At 46.6% G+C, this 15,170-nt stretch overlaps 1 protein-coding gene across 1 annotated transcript; it reads left to right on the top strand.

Annotated features, from left to right (window-relative positions):
- Positions 1 to 12,061: 12,061 nt before the first annotated feature.
- Positions 12,062 to 14,112, top strand: LOC123163637 (GDSL esterase/lipase At1g29660). Its single transcript, XM_044580997.1, has 5 exons — positions 12,062 to 12,396; positions 12,477 to 12,662; positions 12,751 to 12,863; positions 13,104 to 13,578; positions 13,798 to 14,112. Exons 1-5 carry the CDS (start codon positions 12,108 to 12,110, stop codon positions 13,995 to 13,997), a joined length of 1,263 nt encoding a protein of 420 aa, XP_044436932.1. The 5' UTR covers positions 12,062 to 12,107; the 3' UTR covers positions 13,998 to 14,112.
- Positions 14,113 to 15,170: the final 1,058 nt, after the last annotated feature.

Below are 15,170 nucleotides of genomic sequence, written 5' to 3'. Positions count from 1 at the left end.
TTCATCCGATGAGACCATCGTGGAACATGTGGGAGCCAACATGGGTATCCAGATCCCGCTGTTGGTTATTGACCGGAGAGGCGTCTCGGTCATGTCTGCATGTCTCCCGAACCCGTAGGGTCTACACACTTATGGTTCGGTGACGCTAGGGTTGTAGAGATATGAGTATGCGGAAACCCGAAAGTTGTTCGGAGTCCCGGATGAGATCCTGGACATCACGAGGAGTTCCGGAATGGTCCGGAGGTGAAGAATTATATATAGGAAGTCCAGTTTCGGTCACCGGGAATGTTCCGGGGGTTATCGAAATTGTACCGGGACCACCGGAAGGGTCCCGGGGGTCCACCGGGTGGGGCCACCTGTCCCGGAGGGCCCCATGGGCTGAAGTGGGAAGGGAACCAGCCCTTAGTGGGCTGGGGCGCCCCCCATGGGCCTCCCCCATGCGCCTAGGGTTGGAAACCCAAGGGTGGGGGGGCGCCCCACTTGACTTGGGGGGGTAAGTTACCCCCCTTGGCCCCCCCCCCCATCTAGATGGGTCTTGGCCGGCGCCCCCCCTCCCAGGGGGCCTATATAAAGGGGGGAGGGAGGGCAGCAACACTACATCCTTGGGCGCCTCCCTCCTCCCCTGCTACACCTCTCCCTCTCGCAGAAGCTCGGCGAAGCCCTGCCGAGATCCCGCTACATCCACCACCACGTCGTCGTGCTGCTGGATCTCTGTCAACCTCTCCTTCCCCCTTGCTGGATCAACAAGGAGGAGACGTCGCTGCACCGTACGTGTGTTGAACACGGAGGTGCCGTCCGTTCGGCACTCGGTCATCGGTGATTTGGATCACGGCGAGTACGACTCCATCAACCACGTTCATTGGAACGCTTCCGCTCGCGATCTACAAGGGTATGTAGATGCACTCCTTTCCCCTCGTTGCTAGTATACTCCATAGATGGATCTTGGTGATGCGTAGAAAATTTTAAAATTCTGCTACGATCCCCAACAGTGGCATCATGAGCCAGGCCTATGCGTAGTTACTATGCACGAGTAGAACACAAAGCAGTTGTGGGCGTTGATGTTGCCAATTCTTCTTGCCTCTACTAGTCCTATCTTGTTTCGGCGGTATTGTGGGATTAAGCGGCCCGGACCGACCTTACACGTACGCTTACGTGAGACAGGTTCCACCGACTGACATGCACTAGTTGCATAAGGTGGCTAGCGGGTGTCTATCTCTCCTACTTTATTCGGAAAGGATTCGATGAAAAGGGTCCTTATGAAGAGTAAATAGAAATTGGCATATCACGTTGTGGTTTTACGTAGGTAAGAAACGTTCTTGCTAGAAACCTATACAAGCCACGTAAAAACTTGCAACAACAATTAGAGGACGTCTAACTTGTTTTTGCAGCATGTGCTATGTGATGTGATATGGCCAGAAGATGTGATGAATGATATATGTGATGTATGAGATTGATCATATTCTTGTAATAGGAATCACGACTTGCATGTCGATGAGTATGACAACCGGCAGGAGCCATAGGAGTTGTCTTTATTATTTTGCATGACCTGTGTGTCATTGAATAACGTCATGTAAATTACTTTACTTTGTTGCTAAACGCGTTAGCCATAGAAGTAGAAGTAATCGTTGGCGTGACAACTTCATGAAGACACAATGATGGAGATCATGATGATGGAGATCATGGTGTCATGCCGGTGACGAAGATGATCATGGTGCCCCGAAGATGGAGATCAAAGGAGCAAATGATATTGGCCATATCATGTCACTATTTGATTGCATGTGATGTTTATCATGTTTTGCATCTTATTTGCTTAGAACGACGGTAGTAAGTAAGATGATCCCTTATAATAATTTCAAGAAAGTGTTCTCCCTAACTGTGCACCGTTGCGAAGGATCGTTGTTTCGAAGCACCACGTGATGATCGGGTGTGATAGATTCTAACGTTCGCATACAACGGGTGTTGACGAGTCTAGCATGTACAGACATGGCCTCGGAACACACGCAACACACTTAGGTTGACTTGACGAGCCTAGCATATACAGACATGGCCTCGGAACACGGAGGACCGAAAGGTCGAGCATGAGTCGTATAGAAGATACGATCAACATGGAGATGTTCACTGATCTTGACTAGTCCGTCTCACGTGATGATCGGACACGGCCTAGTTAACTCGGATCATGTTGCACTTAGATGACTAGAGGGATGTCTATCTGAGTGGGAGTTCATTGAGTAATTTGATTAGATGAACTTAATTATCATGAACTTAGTCTAAAATCTTTACACTATGTCTTGTAGATCAAATGGCCCACGTTGTCCTCAACTTCAACGCGTTCCTAGAGAAAACCAAGCTGAAAGATGATGGCAGTAACTATACGGACTGGGTCCGGAACCTGAGGATCATCCTCATGGCTGCCAAGAAAGATTATGTCCTAGAAGCACCGCTAGGTGAAGCACCAATCCCAGAGAACCAAGACGTTATGAACGCTTGGCAATCACGTGCTGATGATTACTCCCTCATTCAGTGCGCCATGCTTTACAGCTTAGAACCGGGTCTCCAAAAGCGTTTTGAGAAACATGGAGCATATGAGATGTTCGAGGAGCTGAAAATGGTTTTCCAAGCTCATGCCCGGGTCGAGAGATATGAAGTCTCCGACAAGTTCTTCAGCTGTAAAATGGAGGAGAATAGTTCTGTTAGTGAGCACATACTCAGAATGTCTGGGTTGCATAACTGCTTGTCTCAACTGGGAGTTAATCTCCCGGATGACGCCGTCATTGACAGTATCCTTCAGTCGCTTCCACCGAGCTACAAGAGCTTTGTGATGAACTTCAATATGCAGGGGATGGAAAAGACCATTCCCGAGGTATATTCAATGCTGAAATCAGCGGAGGTGGAGATCAGAAAAGAACATCAAGTGTTGATGGTGAATAAAATCACTAAGTTCAAGAAGGGCAAGGGTAAGAAGAACTTCAAGAAGGACGGCAAGGGAGTTGCCGTGCCCGGTAAGCCAGTTACCGGGAAGAAGCCAAGGAATGGACCCAAGCCCGAGACTGAGTGTTTTTATTGCAAGGGAAGTGGTCACTGGAAGCGGAACTGCCCCAAATACTTAGCGGACAAGAAGGCCGGCAACACCAAAGGTATATGTGATATACATGTAATTGATGTGTACCTTACCAGTACTCGTAGTAGCTCCTGGGTATTTGATACCGGTGCAGTTGCTCATATTTGTAACTCAAAACAGGAACTGCGGAATAAACGGAGACTGGCAAAGGACGAGGTGATGATGCGCGTCGGGAATGGTTCCAAGGTCGATGTGATCGCCGTCGGCACGCTACCTCTGCATCTACCTACGGGATTAGTTTTAAACCTCAATAATTGTTATTTAGTGCCAGCTTTGAGCATGAACATTGTATCTGGATCTCGTTTAATTCGAGATGGCTACTCATTTAAATCCGAGAATAATGGTTGTTCTATTTATTTGAGAGATATGTTTTATGGTCATGCCCCGCTGGTCAATGGTTTATTCTTGATGAATCTCGAACGTGATGTTACACATATTCATAGTGTGAATACCAAAAGATGTAAAGTTGATAACGATAGTCCCACATACTTGTGGCACTGCCGCCTTGGTCACATTGGTATCAAACGCATGAAGAAGCTCCATGCAGAAGGACTTTTGGAGTCTCTTGATTATGAATCATTTGACACGTGCGAACCATGCCTCATGGGTAAGATGACCAAGACTCCGTTCTCCGGAACAATGGAGCGAGCAACCAATTTATTGGAAATCATACATACCGATGTGTGCGGTCCAATGAGTGTTGAGGCTCGCGGAGGATATCGTTATGTTCTCACTCTCACTGATGACTTAAGTAGATATGGGTATGTCTACCTAATGAAACACAAGTCTGAAACCTTTGAAAAGTTCAAGGAATTTCAGAGTGAGGTTGAGAATCAACATGACAGAAAAATATAGTTCTTACGATCAGATCGTGGTGGAGAATATTTAAGTCACGAATTATGTGCGCACTTAAGGAAATGTGGAATCGTTTCACAACTCACGCCGCCTGGAACACCTCAGCGAAACGGTGTGTCCGAACGTCGTAATCGCACTCTATTGGATATGGTGCGATCTATGATGTCTCTTACCGATTTACCGCTCTCATTTTGGGGCTATGCTTTAGAGACTGCCGCATTCACTTTAAATAGGGCTCCGTCGAAATCCGTTGAGACGACACCGTATGAATTATGGTTTGGGAAGAAACCTAAGCTGTCGTTTCTAAAAGTTTGGGGATGCGATGCTTATGTCAAGAAACTTCAACCTGAAAAGCTCAAACCCAAGTCGGAAAAATGCGTCTTCATAGGATACCCTAAGGAAACCATTGGGTATACCTTCTACCTTAGATCCGAAGGCAAGATCTTTGTTGCCAAGAACGGGTCCTTTCTGGAGAAAGGTTTCTCTCGAAAGAATTAAGTGGGAGGAAAGTGGAACTTGATGAGGTGATAGTCACCCCTTCCGAACCGGAAAGTAGCGCAGCGCGGGAAGATGTTCCTGTGGTGCCTACACCGACTGGGGAGGAAGTTAATGATGATGATCATGAAGCTTCGGATCAAGTTACTGCTGAACTTCGTAGGTCCACAAGGACACGTTCCGCACCAGAGTGGTACGGCAACCTTGTCCTGAAAATCATGTTGTTGGACAACGGTGAACCTCCGAACTATGAAGAAGCGATGGCGGGCCTGGATTCCGACAAATGGCTAGAAGCCATGAAATCCAAGATAGGATCCATGTATGAAAACGAAGTATGGACTTTGACTGACTTGCCCGATGATCGGCGAGCCATAGAAAATAAATGGATCTTTAAGAAGAAGACACACGCGGATGGTAATGTGACCATCTATAAGGCTCGACTTGTCGCTAAGGGTTATCGACAAGTTCAAGGGGTTGACTACGATGAGACTTTCTCACCCGTAGCAAAGCTGAAGTCCGTCCGAATCATGTTAGCAATTGCCACATACTATGATTATGAGATATGGCAGATGGATGTCAAAACGGCATTCCTTAACGGCTTCCAAGGAAGAGTTGTATATGATGCAGCCGGAAGGTTTTGTCGACCCTAAGAATGCTAACAAGGTATGCAAGCTCCAGCGCTCAATCTATGGGCTGGTGCAAGCATCTCGGAGTTGGAACATTCGCTTTGATGAGATGATCAAAGCGTTTGGGTTTACACAGACTTATGGAGAAGCCTGTGTTTACAAGAAAGTGAGTGGGAGCTCTGTAGCATTTCTCATATTATATGTGGATGACATACTATTGATGGGAAATGATATAGAATTCTTGGAAAGTATAAAGGCCTATTTGAATAAGTGTTTTTCAATGAAGGACCTTGGAGAAGTTGCTTATATATTAGGCATCAAGATCTATAGAGATAGATCAAGACGCCTCATTGGTCTTTCACAGAGTACATACCTTGACAAGATATTGAAGAAGTTCAATATGGATCAGTCCAAGAAGGGGTTCTTGCCTGTATTGCAAGGTGTGCAATTGAGCACGGCTCAATGACCGACCATGGCAGAAGATAGAGAAAAGATGAGTGTCATCCCCTATGCCTCGGCCATAGGGTCTATTATGTATGCCATGCTGTGTACCAGACCTGATGTAAACCTTGCCGTGAGTTTGGTAGGAAGGTACCAAAGTAATCTCGGCATGGAACACTGGACAGCGGTCAAGAATATCCTGAAGTACCTGAAGAGGACTAAGGATATGTTTCTCGTTTATGGAGGTGACGAAGAGCTCGTCGTAAAGGGTTACGTCGACGCTAGCTTCGACACAGATCTGGATGACTCAAAGTCACAAACCGGATACGTGTATATTTTGAATGGAGGAGCAGTAAGCTGGTGCAGTTGCAAACAAAGCGTCGTGGCGGGATCTACATGTGAAGCGGAGTACATGGCAGCCTCGGAGGCAGCACAGGAAGCAGTCTGGATGAAGGAGTTCATTACCGACCTAGGGGTGATTCCCAATGCGTCGGGCCCAATGACTCTCTTCTATGACAACACTGGAGCTATTGCCCTTGCGAAGGAGCCCAGGTTTCACAGGAAGAACAGGCATATCAAGTGTCGCTTCAACTCCATTCATGAAAGTGTTCAAAATGGAGATATAGATATTTGTAAAGTACATACGGACCTGAATGTAGCAGATCCGTTGACTAAACCTCTCCCTAGAGCAAAACATGATCAACACCAGGATGCAATGGGTGTTCGATTCATCACTATGTAACTAGATTATTGACTCTAGTGCAAGTGGGAGACTGTTGGAAATATGCCCTAGAGGCAATAATAAATGGTTATTATTATATTTCTTTGTTCAAGGTAATTGTCTATTGTTCATGCTATAATTGTATTATCCGAAAATCGTAATACATGTGTGAATACATAGACCACAACGTGTCCCTAGTAAGCCTCTAGTTGACTAGCTCGTTGATCAACAGATAGTCATGGTTTCCTGACTATGGACATTGGATGTCATTGATAACGGGATCACATCATTAGGAGAATGATGTGATGGACAAGACCCAATCCTAAGCATAGCTCAAAGATCGTGTAGTTCGTTTGCTAGAGCTTTTCCAATGTCAAGTATCTTTTCCTTAGACCATGAGATCATGCAGCTCCCGGATACCGTAGGAGTACTTTGGGTGTGCCAAACGTCACAACGTAACTGGGTGACTATAAAGGTACACTACGGGTATCTCTGAAAGTGTCTGTTGGGTTGGCACGGATCGAGACTGGGATTTGCCACTCCGTATGACAGAGAGGTATCTCTGGGCCCACTCAGTAATGCATCATCATAATGAGCTCAATGTGACTAAGGAGTTAGTCACGGGATCATGCATTGCGGTACGAGTAAAGAGACTTCCGGTAACGAGATTGAACAAGGTATTGGGATACCGACGATCGAATCTCGGGCAAGTAACATACCGATTGACAAAGGGAATTGTATACGGGATTGATTGAATCCTCGACATCGTGGTTCATCCGATGAGACCATCGTGGAACATGTGGGAGCCAACATGGGTATCCAGATCCCGCTGTTGGTTATTGACCGGAGAGGCGTCTCGGTCATGTCTGCATGTCTCCTGAACCTGTAGGGTCTACACACTTAAGGTTCGGTGACCCTAGGGTTGTAGAGATATGAGTATGCGGAAACCCGAAAGTTGTTTGGAGTCCCGGATGAGATCCCGGACGTCACGAGGAGTTCCGGAATGGTCCGGAGGTGAAGAATTATATATAGGAAGTCCAGTTTCGGCCACCGGGAAAGTTCCGGGGGTTATCGGTATTGTACCGGGACCAACGGAAGGGTCCCGGGGGTCCACCGGGTGGGGCCACCTGTCCCGGAGCGCCCCATGGGCTGAAGTGGGAAGGGAACCAGCCCTTAGTGTGCTGGGGCACCCCCCATGGGTCTCCCCGCTGCGCCTAGGGTTGGAAACCCTAGGGTGGGGGGGCGCCCCACTTGACTTGGGGGGTAAGTTACCCCCTTGGCCGCCGCCCCCCCCCCCCCCCCCCCATCTAGATGGGTCTTGGCCGGCGCCCCCCCCCCCTCCCAGGGGGCCTATATAAAGGGGGGAGGGAGGGCAGCAACACTACAGCCTTGGGCGCCTCCCTCCTCCCCTGCTACACCTCTCCCTCTCGCAGAAGCTCGGCGAAGCACTGCCGAGATCCCACTACATCCACCACCACGCCGTCGTGCTGCTGGATCTCCATCAACCTCTCCTTCCCTCTTGCTGGATCAAGAAGGAGGAGACGTCGCTGCACCGTACGTGTGTTGAACGCGGATGTGCCGTCCGTTCGGCACTCGGTCATCGGTGATTTGGATCACGGCGAGTACGACTCCATCAACCACGTTCATTGGAACGCTTCCGCTCGCGATCTACAAGGGTATGTAGATGCACTCCTTTCCCCTCGTTGCTAGTATACTCCATAGATGGATCTTGGTGATGCGTAGAAAATTTTAAAATTCTGCTATGATCCCCAACATTAACACCATGATTTTCCTCGTTCTGGACGTCAATATCCTCCTGCACATAAAAAAATCATATGCACATGTAAGTACCCATATGGTTCTTGGTCCGACGAAATGAATGTACACGTCACTTACGTTTTCACTACAAGCACACTTCTCCTTTTTTTGAAAATCCTCCTCTGGTAAATTACTGTACGACGACCAGGATTCATTGTCGCTGCTATCATCATCATTTTTACTTTCATTATCATTCATACGATCAACACTATCGCTACCATCCCACTCACTCGTCTCCAAGAACAGATTCGTAAATCCAGTTTCTTTATCCATTGAATGACCTCACTACCAACACTGCAACATTTAAAATAAAAATTGATCTATCAATTTTAAATCAAATTAAATGTACTACAGTCATACCGATGAGTACTTCATATCTAACAAGTGATTGCAGATAATTATTTACAGGTACAATTTTTTTTTACAAACTAGACGGCTTACATGGCAGGTACGTGCACTTCGGCCGGCCTGGCCTGGCTGCGGACGGCGAGGACGTTCCCGGAGAGGTTGATCACGAAGTTGCGGGCGGCGACGGCGTCCACGTACGCCCCGTCACCGCGACGACCTGCACGGAGGCCAGATCACGTACGGCGGGCGACTCCAACAACGTCCACGGCGGCCAGATCCCGAGTGAAGACGAGGAGAATGGTCGGCGATCGGCGGGGAAAGGCGGCGATCGGCCAGACGAGGAGACGTTGAAATTGGCAGCGTAATCACGGCTAGATCGGCAGGGAAAGGCGGCGATCGGCGGGTAAGGGCGGCGATCGGCGGGGCGGGGCGACGTTGGAATGGGCCGCGTGATCAACGCAGGTCGTGGGTTTTTTTTTCACGTGACGGGAGGGGGTAGATGCGAGCAGGCCGTATCGGCTCGAGCCGTGCGCTCGGCTCTACCTGTATGGGCATGCCGCATACGGCGCGGGATACATTAAGCACAGTATGCCCAAATTGCTCTTATACGTTAAGGGGCTTTTGGTAATCCAACTGGAGGCGATTCAAATGTTGTCTCCGTTCTTATTATACAACTGGACGAGTAGTGTGCTCTGAAATATGATTACGAGGGCGCCCCAGCCCACAGCTGCATAAGATCCACCTTACTTTCTCCGAAGAACATATAAAATTGACAACTTTGCTGACGAACTTGCTGGCGTTGCTATGCTTTTCTGAAAAAGGAAGGCGACGACAGAATAAAGACGACGACAGTTGTTCCGTGAAATAAAAGGAGGACGGAAACAACAAGATCAGAATACCTGATTAGTCATTCTTGCGAAAGGCTGTTTTTATTCAAATGGATACAAACACAATTAGTACAAATCCGCTCTCTGCATGATTAGGATCCACACAACCAATAATAACGTGCGCGCGCACACACAAAGAATTACGCAGGCAAAGTGCAAAGTCATACAAGACCGCCTAGGCAGAGGAAAGTGAACAGGAAAAATCTAAGAAGCGATCAAAACAGTGATCGACGAACTAAAACAACGACCATCCGCACCAACCATTTCTTGTGATCACAAAGACATCGAGAAAGGTTCTACAACAACAACGCCTCCAGGAAGGAAATGTCACTTAAGTGCCGCTATCTCCGGATCTCTCACCACCAAAAGTCAAATCCTGCGTGTTTACCTTGAAGATAAGGTCCTAGCAAATCCGAGCAATGCCTTCAACAAGGTAAAAACACAAACATTCTGCCATTACTATAGGCATAACAAATTAGGTTCAAACCTTGGGTTTTCACCCTGGAGCTCGAGGCCGAGTTCTCGAGAAGCACTACCAAATCCAAACCATCATGTGTTATCGCCACCATTTTCGGTAAGCCCAACAGCTACATGTATACCACAGTCTTGACGTGAGATGCCACACAAGTGAAGACCATACCCGCACAAGCATTTAGTCAAGCCACAACAAGTATTGGTTGCCACCGAAGGCTCGGAACGACGAAGGTATCGCTGACGCACATGCGAGGAAAATTGGCGAGGGAGGAAGGTCACTGGCACCGCCAAAATCCCAATTGGGGACACTACGGCAGTGTCGTGGCATCCTCATGCTCCACCTTCCTCTTCTGGCATGACATAATTGGTCCGCGAAACATACTCGCCGTTGCTATTGGATATGAAAGCTAGCAGCGCAGGGCCATGGTGCCATCCACATGTTCGAGTGCAGAGCCGCCTCGTTGGGATGCAGAAGGTCGCCGGTGCCATCTGTGTACCTGAAGATGGGATTGTGGCCACCGACACCTTACCACAAGAGATTGCCTGCCTGGACGGAATCACCGCCGCCACCACTGCACAACTATACCCTCTAGCTCAAGTCGTCGCTTGTAGATTGCATCTCACTGGTTATGGTTACTGGGCAGAGATCTTCTCGCTGTCGCCTTCATCGACTAGTGTCGGGACTTAGTCTGGCCACTGGTCTCTAGCAGTGCAGGGAGGAGGGGGTGATAGAGTGGTAGGATGAGGCGGCTGTCAAGGTAGTCAGAATCCATGATTCTGAGTCGGATTGGAGCGTTGATGTAGGATCCATTATTGTTATCCATTTATATTGCCTAAGTGTGTCCTTCCTGTTATGAAAGTGTAATTTCCTGTTACATTATACATTTCCCTCTATGCTAACTACCGATAAACTAATTAATACTCCTCCCATCTTAAAGTATGAGCATATATTGTTTCATAGGGATAAACCTTTATCCAACACTTATACTACAATAGGGTGATGTCAGCTCCTTAAAGATAATAAATGAAATGTTTGATAAGTTGGATGAGAGAGAATGAAGACATTTTTTGTACTGTGCTAACATGCCTTTATTTCACCCCACATTTTCTATTAGATTTTCTCTTTCTATAGGCATACATGCACAAGTTGTTAGATAACGCTGAGAGATAAGAAATAATCTTTTCTTATAAAAGATAATCTATTGTATACCATATTTTTACTACCATGTATAAACATATGGAACGTGAAGGAAATTAGACTCACCACTTGAACAACTTCTTCGCCGAATGCGAGGAGGACTTGGCGAAGACCATTATCATCTCGACAAATGGTTTGCATCAGCATACCATACTCGACATATCCCCTTTCGGCGCAAAGCATGCTTTGCCGAGTTCCTCCGTCATCTAGTCGGAAACACTTCCCTGCCATTGCACATGTCCTTGTATTTCTTGGACAGAAGGCGGGTGTAGTTTTCTTTTTTCTCAAACATAAAATTTATCTATTTTCACCGAAGCAGCAAAGCCAAAACAATGCAAATATAGACGAGATATGCACCTAGCCACAAATCAACATCATCAACAAAACTGGATTCTATTGAAATACAGTCGCTAAGACGCCCTCTATGGTTACTAGGTAAGTCACAGTTGTGAGCTCTGCCGTGTTCAAAAAACAAAAATAAATAAATAAACAATAAATAAATAAATTGCGTGCTCGATCTGACTTTTGAGCCGCCTGACTTGGTTTTGAAGATTTCAGATCTCAAGCATGAGCACGTGAGGAAGCATATCATCTCACGATTTGACTTGTGAGGCTTTGACTTAGTCTCCTGCTTTATACTAGTATTATGAAAGCATGGACGCGTAGGTCTGCTGTCAGCCCGATCACACGCACAGGCTACTCTCTCTATGTCTTCAGTTCATCCATGGGTTGTTTCCCTCTGCCAGCACGTAAAAGTCTCCAGCTGCAGTTGCATTATTACCTATTGAAGTATATATCTCTATCCTGACCCCGAGGCACCGGCCCCGACTGCACCGGAGAATCTTATGAGTTGCCGACTTGATCTGTTCTATACTGTACTTGTATTCCAAGGGTATCTTGACTAGATCTTGCTCCATACTTGTCGTCCTTCATAAGACAGATCGACTACTCACATTGCTGGTCCGGCAATCTGGGTCAACGCTCGCCATTAACCCAACTTGCTGCTGAGTGCTGACTAACCATAGAATATAAGGAGAGCCTTGAGGCCGTCGATTGCAACGATCAGCACCAACAGCTTAGGTAGCATATTCGCAAAAAAAAAAAAACAGCTTAGGTAGCAGCAGCAATGGCGACGCGTGTAATTGTGCTCAGGGTGGGCCTCCTCTTCTTGCTGGCGATGTCGGCGTTGGCCCAATACCCGTCGTCCCCAAGCTCGCCGGACTCGTATCCATCCCCGGGCTCATACCCATCTCCAGGCTCCCCGGACGGCTACCAGGAGGAGGGGGAGGTCGCCCCTCCAAGGAACGTGACCTGCAAGGACTCCGAGAGGAAGCGGTCGGGATGTATGAGCACCTGCCCCGCCCGCTGCCCCCAGCAATGCATCGTCATCTGCCCCGACTGCAAGACATTCTGCAGTAAGTATTCTTTTGGATGTGTTGATTTGGTTTTGGGCCTGTGATGAAATATAGCACAATGCATGTGCCGGTCAAAAAAGATGACGAGGTAAAGCCGCCGAAGCCGGTGCCACCACCGGCGATGTTCGTGTTCGGAGACGGGGCTTTGGACGTCGGCAACAACGCATACTTGCCCAAGACTGAAACGGAGGAGGGGTACCCCCCGCAGGTCTCCAAATCGAGCAGTGGCAGGTTCAGCAACGGGGCCAACTTGGCTGACACCGTCGGTACGAGCGCGTGCCAAACGCATCATATGCATACTCTCTACTCACTAATCGTCCATGTTTAATTTTTGGTTGATTTCATGGTGTCCAGCGACATCTATCGGCTTCGAGCAGAGCCCTCCGGCTTACATGTCGCTGAACGGTGGGCTCAACATATGGGGAGCCAACTATGCCTCAGCGGGTGCCGGTATAAAAATCTCCACTGTAAGGCATTGCACTTTTTTTGCAGTTGTGCGAAATAACTAAGTTTTGAAATAGTGTGGCTAGATCTCAATCGATATATTTTTCAATCAATTTACATTATTGTAGGATTTTTTTTAAATATTTAAAATGACAAGAACCCACACGAATTACAACATAGATTAGATGGTTTATTAAGAGTTGACTGAAGAAATGGCAACCCTGTTTGATATAAGACATGAAACGGGGGATTTCTGCATGCAGAATGGAGAGCGGTCTATCTCATTGCCGAAGCAGCTGGAGAACTTTAAGGTGACGAGAGGCCAGATGGAGAACAAGCTGGGCGGCGACGCCAAGATGCGTGAGCTCCTTTCGAAGTCCATCTTCCTCATTAGCATCGGTGGCCAGGACCTGGATCCAAGATGGAACGTCGAGTCCGGATATCCGCGGGAGCAGACCGAGCTCCAGGAGCTCATGTCCCTGTACGGGGATTTCATCACGTCCCTCTATGACATGGGCGCCAGGAAGCTGGCAATCGTCAACGTCGGCCTCATCGGTTGCATGCCACCACCCTACAGGTATGAGTGCGACCAGAGCCTGAACGACAAAGCCACCGCGTTCGATGCGGCCCTCAAGCCCCTAATGGCTGACCTCGCGTCCAAGAAGTCGGGCCTCTCATACTCCATAGGCGACTTCTATGGCTTCACCACCGCCGTCTTTGCCAACCCATCAAATTATGGTACGTAGCACAGTAAACTAACAACTGATACTCTTTCTTCTGTTGAAAATTAACCAATCACCATTGCCATATTTACCAGCACCCCAATCTGGGAGCCGAATTCCATTATCTACCAACACACATGTTTTTTTTTCGAGAATGTACCAACACACATGTGTCCAATATTCATTAAACTTTCGTTTGTTTCATTGTTTACTTGTTATGTTGTGTGATGTGCAGGGCTAGTGAATACTCGGGACTCCTGCAGCCAGTGGGGCTACCCGGACTGGACGTACTGCTACAATCCAGATGGTTACTGGTTCTGGGACCCAGAGTTCATGACAGATAGGGCTGCCAAGCTGACAGCCGCTGCGTTTTACTATGGTCCACCCCAGTTTACATTTCCAATTACCTTTAAGGCTCTGCTGGAGAAAAAATAATTTCATCTTGTGGTATTTTAGTAGTATGTATTGTATTTGTTTCCACTAGACATGTGCTATGGAAGCAACCGAAATATGCAATAAGTATTTCATGAAGAATAAAATAGGTCATTCTGACCTTTCTATCTATATGTTATTAATAAAGATTACTCCTACTGATCTTCTTTGTACCCGCGTCTAAAGCCAAAATTGGTTTTGTGCCCTTTGCTTCCGGCAATGGACAAAGGAAATTATCTTGACGACTGCAAACACACTGTTCACCGCAGTATAGATTTTTGCGAGGAGCAAAGGTTGAGCATGACTAGCAGCATTTTCACCTGGGTCATCACATGAAAATAGCTTACTACTATCGCCCTTCTGTGAGATAATGAGAATAACGGTGAGGTAAACTAAACTAACAACACAAAACCGAGCTAAAGCCGTAATAAAAAATAGGAAATAAAGACACGACGCAAATACTAAGCGAGACAATGATTAATAAAATGTTTCAGGCTAAAAACTATTTGAACATGATCTACTATGTAGAGCATGTTAGAGGACAAAGCTAAAAGACCGAACAGATTGGTTTGGTTCTTCGGTTTTAAAGAAACTTGATGTATTAAAATTGCTTAACGATCAGTTTATAACACATCAAGGACCATTTTTCGTAGAACCAACATTTTGGTTAAGTTCTTGGATTAAATTAGCATATCTCACATAGATTCAGATCACAATCGTCTATAAATGTTAGAAATTGGTTTGCCAAGAATTCCTTATTTTCCATTTGTTTTTGACAAGCAATAGAAGCAAAAGAATGGTAGTACCATCATATGAACTTTTTGCAAGAAAAATAATAATAATAACAACAGTATAATAATATCATTATCATATCATCACATTCATTAGAAATCCTTTAAGGTACTTCTTTGCATTGCAGGAATTTGAAAACATAGGAATATGGAAAACGTATAATTAAGATACCATGTACCATAAATTTCAACGTGATTTCAAAACACAAGAATTTTGTAACAGGTGCGTTTGGATGGTGCATAATAAATGAACACTTGAATACTGTTGGACCGAGGAGAGAGAGTATATAGAGAGAATGAAAGTATATATATTAGACTTCTCAATGTACAAATAAAATGAGCTTTCGAGCTCTTGTCAAGTTTCACATAGAATCGGGATCATATG

Source organism: Triticum aestivum, chromosome 7D, assembly GCF_018294505.1.
Source record: "Triticum aestivum cultivar Chinese Spring chromosome 7D, IWGSC CS RefSeq v2.1, whole genome shotgun sequence".
Taxonomy (NCBI): domain Eukaryota; kingdom Viridiplantae; phylum Streptophyta; class Magnoliopsida; order Poales; family Poaceae; genus Triticum; species Triticum aestivum.
This window is presented reverse-complemented; position numbering and strand designations above follow the sequence as displayed.